Source organism: Diadema antillarum, unplaced genomic scaffold (assembly GCF_040938485.1).
Source record: "Diadema antillarum isolate AM-2024a unplaced genomic scaffold, OU_Dant_1.0 scf00000208, whole genome shotgun sequence".
Classification (NCBI taxonomy): Eukaryota; Metazoa; Echinodermata; class Echinoidea; order Diadematoida; family Diadematidae; genus Diadema; species Diadema antillarum.
Genome location: NW_027271097.1, coordinates 248,878 through 258,600, shown reverse-complemented (window position 1 = coordinate 258,600; position 9,723 = coordinate 248,878). Strand labels below are relative to the sequence as shown.

General features: G+C 35.7%; 1 protein-coding gene across 1 annotated transcript; it reads right to left on the bottom strand.

Annotated features, from left to right (window-relative positions):
* On the bottom strand, positions 1 to 6,480 carry LOC139724193 (plancitoxin-1-like). Its single transcript, XM_071635338.1, has 7 exons — positions 6,269 to 6,480; positions 5,800 to 5,983; positions 4,256 to 4,328; positions 3,646 to 3,807; positions 2,836 to 3,033; positions 1,405 to 1,634; positions 1 to 299 (listed from the first exon to the last, which is right to left on the bottom strand). The coding sequence occupies exons 1-7, from the start codon at positions 6,349 to 6,351 to the stop codon at positions 180 to 182; spliced, it is 1,050 nt and encodes a 349-aa protein (XP_071491439.1). The 5' UTR covers positions 6,352 to 6,480; the 3' UTR covers positions 1 to 179.
* Between the last annotated feature and the right edge of the window lie 3,243 nt (positions 6,481 to 9,723).

Here is a 9,723-nt window from a genome sequence, read left to right as displayed (position 1 = left end):
TATTATTAATGTTCCCGAAAAATGACGTTTCAGAATGGGATCGCAGGTGTATAGGTGCTATGTGAAAACTCACCATGGGCCATTAATTCCTTATAATTTCTACAATGTATCACTCCTTCCGAATGGTGCAAATCGTCATTATGACGTCACTGCCTATTTAGCGTACTCTTCATAGCAGGTCAGGAATGATTTAGAGAAGCGGGACAGCGGGAGAAGTCGGCAATCAGTGTGTTGAAGGCGAACCAGACAGCGGGAATATTGAAGCATACGGTACCACCTCCCCTGTCATACTGGCTTTTCTGTTTAAACACAAAGACACAAATTACTTGCAAAGCAGGCAACGAAACAGGCGACAGGAATGCTGGTATTAACTGATATCTAATTCATGTTTTATTGTACTGAAGAAGTTCCAATTGTTAGCCTCTTTTGAGTCGCATTTGTTCTATAATGACATTATTTGTGCTATGTAAGTATTTACTTTTTTAAGCTTAAAATAAGGGTTTTGGTGTCATAAAATTTATTAATATGTATGTATGATACATGTACTCATATTTGAATATGTAAGTATTTACGCTTTATAAAGCTTAAAATACGGGTTTCGGTGTCACAAAAATTTATGAATATACATGTATCACACATGTACTCATATTTGAATACACTCTATCATTTATTTTAAACGGGCAGATTTTGCTACAACAGGCATTTCCCAAAGACACCTGCCTGAGCATACTCGGGACTAGACTTCAACGGGTTAACACATTTATTGATTTTTTTTTTTAACCAAGTAAGATTAAGTTTCATGGTATAACTCAATTTTTGTTTCATTTTGCAGCCAATCTATTTTTTTTTCTCTACGCAATCTTAACAAAACCCATTTATATTTACATTTTCCATGAATTTTAGATAGATATCATATTCTTATATTTGCTTTACTGTATGTTATCTCATATTTACTTTATATCATTTTTACAGGTACCTTTTAGTTTACCTTCTATCTTTGCCAAGAAGGTAGACTTATTTGGGTTTTTTTCATAGCTTGAAATTATTGTTTTAGATTACTGTAATATCTACTTGTATGAATGATGATTTGTAACCATGTGCAATTCAGCCTTTGGCTGCTAGATATGATTTTAATAAAAACCTGTATTGAATTGAATTGAGTAATACAAAACAGAAGCAGAAGACACTGTACTTGTATCTACCAATCCATGTATTATTCGTTTATCTCTTTGCACAAAACTCTAATCCTTAGAATTTCTACCATCATTTTTTTGTCCCCTGTCTTTTTAACTCCCGCTGTGACCGCATATTAACAAAAGCATGAGTTGTAGTAACAACTCATCACTGTTTATCATTTTTCGTATACACAGCTTGAATATACGCGCATTTAATTTGATTACTTACAGTTCTGTTAATGTCGCCGATGCATGTCCACTGCTTGTGCTCGCTGATTGCCCATTTAGAGCTGTCCTTGGTCGAATTGAAACTCAGCATGCCATTAAAGGTGACGTGGTCGACATTTTCCACCTTGTACTCGCCGGTGCAGAAAGACGGCAGCTTGCTCCTCGCGTTTCTCCACGTCTCGGCATACATATCGTCTCCCAAATCAGGTGCCACCCAGTACGAGTACAGATCTGTGGCGACCATATCATAATCGTTTATTGGTAATTTATCTCATTTGTGATGACAAATCAGGTTATGTTTTTTTTTTTTTAGGGGGGGGGAGGGTTGGGAATTATGCATCGTCGCACCAACGCCATCGGCAATGTAACAGCCTTCTATTAGCATCTTCGTTTGATCCGTCTGGTTCGACAACTTAATCATCAATGCCTTTGTCATCATTTCCATGATTGTTATCAGTACTATTTTAGATCTGATCATTTCCTCAAAATCATTGCCTAGTGAGTTTATGAAATATTTTGTATTCAAAGAATTTTATTATGATTTGAGAAATATATGTACGAATTTAAAATTACAAAGACCACGTACAAATTTTAAGAAATGGAGTTTATCAATAGGGGAATCACACGGTGGAATCAACTTCCTGTACATATAAAAGATAAGTCATTTGCTGGATTTAAGTTAAGCGTTTAGGTATAAGACAGAAATGGAGTTAATTTATGAAACATATTTGATGGATAAAGATATATATGATGATGATATTTAGTATTATGTTATCAGTGGACGGGGGAAGGGAGATGGTAAACGTTTGGTGTTTTTTGTTTGTACTTTCTTGTATTTGTGTATTTTTGGGGGGGTTATTTTAATCAATGTATTGTATTTTTGTTTTTCTTGTTTGATATGTTTGTTATTGTATAATGTGTGATGATGTATCTATAAGAACAGCCAATGGCTGAAGCAGGTTTCGTGCTAAAATAAAACAAAATAAACTGAACTGAACTGATTGTATTCTTTATATACAACCGATGCGATTTAATTTGTCGACTTTCTTGGTAAAGCTAGTAACGAGGTTTAAGATTTATGCATGTCACAATCGCTATTATCACCATCATCACTATCAACATTGATATCATTACCACTCCTTCTGTTCGTCTGCTCTTCCGTGGTAACAATTATCATTTGCAACGAATTTTTATCCTTTGGGCTATCGATTGTTTGTGTGGATAAATCTTAATCAATCGTCATTAAATTAGTTACGACGCTAGTCATGATAGATCTATCCACCTAAAAATGTCTTCTTTGACCTGGTAATCCACTCACCAATTTCTTATCCATCAGTTATCATCATCATTAGTTTTGTCATTGTCGTCACAGTTGTCATTATGTTTGTTACTTTCATTGTAATCATTCTTCACGGTCGCAAAATAGTTTCACCTTCATCGAACTTGACGAACTTAGCATAACTGATGAAGGCTTGTCCACCTGCAGAAGTCAAGACAACCGAGCTGTTCCAAGGAGCGCTTTCGACGTGGCGCCCCTCGGTGACCGAGAGGAGGTCGTGAAATTTCAGGCGGAAGGCCTGCGGGATGTTTGCGTCGTACACCAATGGGTTGTTGTACAAAAGCTGGTGAGCTGTGGGAGAAGTTTGTCGAATGATAGAAGAATGATATTAAGTAATCTGAAGAGTACTGACGGGAAGACACTTTTTTTGATATCAAAAGGTGACTTTTACTCAAACAAATCGATTTGCAGATTTCTGTAACAGCAGTCGTCTTCTTGATTTCTTGTCCTTAACAAATTTAGTTCTAATCTTATCAAGTCGTCTTCTTCACTTGCAGATATCCAACATTCCGATGCCTCGTCTGCTCTGTGAAGTTACCGTTCAGATACTACATTGGTAGCAGTATTTTCCTTCTTCTCTATCTTCTAATTGCTCACATCAAAACATTGGTTGAGAATAATCGATGCATTAAGCATTGATAAGTTGCCACTATAGTGTTCAAGATAACGTAACGTCCCTCTCATTCTCAACATTAAAGTGACCATAGAAGTTTGCTATCAGGATGACTTCAATGCATTGTTGTATTCAATTTCCCACAAGTGAAGTTCATATTGTAAGGGAAAAAAGAGGAGGAGATACAGTAGTGGTAACTGCGGATATGTGGTACATAGTCCTCACAAATACCAAATTAGCAGCACCAGCACAAGTAGTCAAGTGAGTGTATGTAAAGCCTTTCACATTACCAACTTTGACGAACTCTGAAGTCTTCATGGAGATACACAGCATGGACTGGCCATATGTCTCGGCGTTAGATGGCCACACGTAACTCTGATCAGAGTTATCCGGGAATTTCGGGACGCTGTGAATCAACCAGAATCCCGATTTCTGATCGAAAGCAAGGTCACCTGTAAGAAGAATTGCTTGCTGAAGCTATCAAAGAAAATAGCACACCTTAAAAGATGACAACATCCTTGCCAAATCTACAAAATAAGTCTAGCAGAGGGGCGTGGTCGCTAAGTCGTATCATATACCAAATATAATTTAAGATGGACACCCGATAGCTTGTTAAGTTGATAACGTGCAATGCTTGGAGTTGACATTTAGATAGCAAACTAACTGAATTAGTAATGAAAGTTTTGTTGGATTCTTTCTATTCATAAGGTATTGTTACTGGTCAACAAGCACTTGAACAAATCCAATTATGACCTTTAAGTATCAGTTTTTGTATAATCATTCTAATATTTCACGCATTGAATGTTTCAGCCTGTATTGATTCCAAGGTGAGATTCCAAAATGCTGGTTCATTCGGAGAATGACATTGAAAGAAAATGTCAAGATGAAACTGGTCCCTACCTTTCGTCTGTCCCCCACGTGAGTAGGTCTTTCCATTTGGAAACGCGTCGTTGTACATTACATACACAACATCCTGTGAAATAGAAACATATAGGATGAAGGAAAGCGGGAATAGACAAGTAGATCACTTTCAGACACTGCTGCCAAGATTATGCACATCAAACGGCATGGAAAAGCTATGTTATATTAAATGTAGTTTTTATGAACTTTAATGTGTTTCAGGTGACAAAAAGTGATTAAAATATGGCGAAGTCCATTTCGGAATCAAATATCAAGATTGATATGAGTATGGGCCATTACTGCGTTTTTAGGACAGAGATGGATCGAGATTGTTTAAAGTACATTAGCACGTATGTATTTCAGAAAGTTTCCTCTTCATATTGAGTCGACAGGAAAAGGAAATGTGTTTGGTTATTCCTGGCCATGCCCCACCTCTCAATTACATTTGAATGCGATTCAAGATCTGAAATAATGATGGCAGTACAGACATGACATGCCTCAGAGTAAAGCATAAACAATATTTTTACCTAGACTTTACATTGATTTCTTATTTTGATTGATTAGAATTGATTGTGTTTTATGTGACCGCTAAGGAATCATTTAATGCTTATAAGTAACCAGGACAGGACCTGCAGCTTTAAAGGGGAAGGCTAGTAACTGATCAGTGGGAATCAGTGGAAATGCTGGGAGATGATTGTTCCAATTCTTATGGGATTCATTCAAGAGTTCATTGTATATCTATTGTTGTGTGAAAATGATTTGCTTCAGAATGGTCTCATATTCAAGTAATGTGCAGTTTAATGCTTCCAGGTTAGCGTCCCTGGTCAGTGACGGAGCATTAATCTGCACATTACTTGAATATGAGACCGTTCTGAAGCAAATCATTTTCACACAACAATAGATATACAATGAACTCTTGAATGAATCCCATAAGGATTGGAACAATCATCTCCCAGCATTTCCACTGATTCCCACTGATCAGTTACTAGCCTTCCCCTTTAAGTTCCCTCCAAAGGACTATAAACATAGGCAAATGAGGACAAAGTGACTTGCTATAATTTTCGAACCATGGACCTCGTGACTGGTAATCTGTGGTCTAATCCATTGAGATACAAGAAGTCTCCTGCGAAAGTGAAAACGGAGATTGCGTATGCATTTCCAAATTCTCGATCATTTCACAAAACTTGGGCTTTAACCATCACTAGAGCATCGCTTAGGATTATTGTTGTCCGTGTTTAAAGATCAAGACAAAATTATGAGTGCTTGTCTACTTGTTTGTTTGTTTGTTTGTTTGTTTATTAGTGAACATTTCTGAAAGGTCTATAATTCAGGTTTTTTAATTGCTTAGTTATTCGTAATTGTCACATACGCTACCGAATACAACATACATTCAGTTATTTTATTTTATTTCATATCCGACGAAAGTATAGGCCTACAATATGACATTTGCATATGAACAAAGTAACATTAATTTTGTTGGCTTGAGCTGAATATATCTTGAATTTGACGAGGGAGAATCTGTATTTATGAGAGAAAAGTTTTACCTGACTTTGGTGATTCTTGTAAATTTGCTGCAGAGTTCGGGCCACAGCCTGGTTGGTGTCTTTGAGGGAGACCGTGGACCGCGAGAAAAACTGGTTGTTCACATCCATGTACATGTGAGCAACGCCCTCTTTGATGAGCGGGTCACTGCTCTTTGAATCTCGAGGTAGCTTGTAGACAATAAACCTGAAGTTTCAAAGAGGAGTAGTTTGAGAATAGACTGTTCTCTCCATCTCGTACTTCCTCCATGTCCTTCCCAATCTTTCTCTTTCAGTACACCAAAAATCCTTGTAAATTACTATCAATCTATATCATTGTTAGATATCCAATGGTCAAGAGGATGGGCGAAGTCACATAAACAGCTGTCAAAGCTGTGTGTTTAATGTACATAGGATAAGCTTAGATAAAACTGTCAGCAAATCTAAGATGAAATACTAGAATGTCACACAAAACGAAAGTATCTGAACTCACCAGTCTACAGGGTTACCACTGGGATCCATGCACGTAATCTTGCCGTCTCGTCCCGGCAGCCCGGTTGCCAAGACAACCAACATCACACAAATCGAAGTTTTCCCTATCATCATGTGAATATGGGATTTCTTTCCAGCACATCAAATGTTCCCCAGCATGGAATGGGAATGAAGGAATTGAGCTCTTCGGACAAACGTGCCCCCAACCTACTGTATCAGGACACTCTTGCAGACAACACGGTCACGGTCAAAGCTCTTTAGACGACTGGGAACATGGCGGAAGTTTATAACAATATTCAAGCACTGCAACTCACGTGATAAGGTATCGAGTTTTAAAAGCATGTTTCGTTATCGCTAAGTATTTTCTGCGCATACTTCTTGACCAAACTTTCCTTTCTCCTTCTCTCTTATAAACAACAAAAGGAAATATCTCAATCCATAAAGCTTTTGATGTTTTCCAATGTCACAGCCATATATTCAACCTTAATGAGGTAAGAATTATGGGATGACATCTCTGTAACTATTATGTTCTGTTTTCAGTCGTGTAGAAGGAGGGTATGACAAGGATAGCATCTTGGATGAATCTACGTTCACGAAGCTCAACCGTGCCATAGACGTCATGGTATTGTGACTGATCCTTTTTTTTTTTTTTCATTCAGTATTTATTGGTAAAACAAATGCCATTTACCGCAAAGAATAAAAAGGAAAATAATCAATCGAATTACAGAATCACATAATAAAAAAGTGCAGCAAAACAAAGTGGATACTTAAAAATATCTCATATCAAATATGACAAAAATACCTTGAAGAAAAAGTATACAGTTCAAATTAAATATCAAACCTCCATTTTTGAAAATGACTACCAAGTTTGCCTTTCTTTTTAGAAATTCTATATTCTATTTCTTTATTATTATTTAAGTAAGCCTGGAAAGATTCCAAAGTAGAGGTTTTATTCTGGAATTTACAGACATATATGAAAAACTTTACAGATTAAAAAAATATATGATATATAAGAGTCTCCATAGAGACCGAACATCTTCTCAAAATTAGAAAATATGTAATTTTTTCTTTTCCTTGTGATTTATAATGTCTATTATCTTTTGCCATAAAGGTAGTATATGGGGGCATAAAATAGACAAATGTAAAAAAGTTTCAGGCGATTTATTACAAAAGAAACATAATGGTGAATCTTTTCTCTTGATTTTAAATAGAAAATCATTTAAGGCTATTGCCCTATAAAACAGTTTTACAAAAAAGGATCGTAATCGAGTATCAATAGTGCTTGTCAAATTTCTCATAAGGATTTTTTCCCATATGGGAGAATTTAGGTTAAATAAGTCATTCCAAAAAGAAAAATGATTAACTGGGATGACCTTTTCCAACATTACATCATATACATACTTGGAATCCTTACGAGTTTGCATAAGTTTACCTATAGTCGTTTCAAAAATAAAATCTTGATTCATTTCTGAATGTGTGAGCCATTCTTGTGGAATATTCTTCATTAAAAAATTATATTTCCTCCTATCTGATTTATCTATATCATAATCAAGCACCAGCTCTTCAAATAATTTACTCCCAGGGTGAACAGGATCCAATAATTCATTAATATAAATCAAACCCTTCTGTAACCAATTGTCATATACAAAGAATTGTTTTGATCTGGATCGAATATTCTTATTGAACCATAAAGACTGACATGCACCTATTTCAGAATAAGCAGATCCAAATTCAATTTTAACCAATTTTTCTCTGAATGAATACCAGGACCTTAAAGAATCGGCTAACTGAACAAATGGCAATCTCTTTGATATAGATTCTGGAGCATTGGTTTTCCACAAAATATCCGTTACCGGGGAGAAATTCTCTAGAACTGAAAGCTCCATACGTTTCCAGAAACTGTCAAAATTTTCATCATATAACATTTTAACCCAATTCAATTTCTGAGAAAGAGCAAAAATCGAGGGGTCGATCATTCGTAAACCACCCTGGGAGTAATCATTACATAAATACTGCCTTTTAATCCTATCATTGCCCCCATTCCAAATGAACTTATACAATATAGTATTCAAAGATTTAAAAAACTTATTGTGACTGATCCTATTATATAACAAACTAAGTTGCCCTCGTATTCTTTTACCTCTTGTATCATTCACAACATGATTCTTTTGTTTTGCTCATTCGTTGGACCCCCCCCCCCCTCTCTCTCTCTCTCTTCCCTCCTCCCCCTGATAATTATTATTTTGTTCTTTCTCACACGCACCCTGATAAACACATCTATGGTAAAATTCCAAAGTCATTTCAATTCATTCAAAGTCATTGTATCAGATACCATTCAGTGTGTTGCATTCTGTGTTGTAAAACTTGGTAATCTGGGTTTGCGTGAATATGACAAAATTTTCAGTGTGTTAATATTTCTCTTTTCCTTTGCTTCGTTCGAATGGCTGCTATACATGATATCCCTTCAGGACCCTTCTAAAAAGTCTCCGTGATTGAATGAAGGACTGGATAAACAAGCTGAGTTTTGTTTATCCCACGTGCAATGATCCCATTAGTTAATGAGTTAGGCTTACTCTGCAAGTCTGAAAGTTAAAATTTTATCAGTTTTCATCTCATCTTTCTCTTCTTCTCTCCCCTTTCCATTTCCTTTATTTCTATATTTGTGCAAATATCTAATATAATATAATATAATGTAACATAATATGATATAATATAATATCATATTATATTATATATTATATAATATCACACACTATATATATATATATATATATATATATATATATATATATATATATATAGTGTGTGTGTGTGTCTGTGTGTGTGTGTGTGTGTGTGTGTGTGTGTGAAAGGTGTGTTTTCAGTTGCTAAACCCCTGGGCCGTCGCATCTTAGTAGTGTGTAGGTGAGAGTAAGGAAGAGGCAGTTGACGTAGCTTTTGAATCCTCACAATATTATTTTACTTCTCGGGCTTTCGGGCCCTGCCCTTTATCAAGACTGAGGATTAAAGAAATCGAACAAAATACAGAACATGATATATACAAAAAATAATGATGATCAAGACAATAGTGAAAATGATAACGACAATGATAGAGGCAGAGACAGCAGAAAATAACAAAACTAATAGGAGTGTATATATGCGTCAATCTTATATGATATAACATATATATACCTACGATCACAAACAAGCATACATAATTATGAACACGTACAAACACGTATTGCGCACACACATATAGATACAAATATGTACGCACATATACACTTTCAAATCTCCACACACATTATGAAGACAGGTAACCATAATTATGTATATGTATATATATGTATGTATGTATGTATATGTATATATATTATACATACATACATATACATATACATGATTATGCTAGAGTTCTTTGGGGGGTATTTTGGGTTATGCTGTAAAACTTGATGATCTGGGTCGGCTTGAATAAAC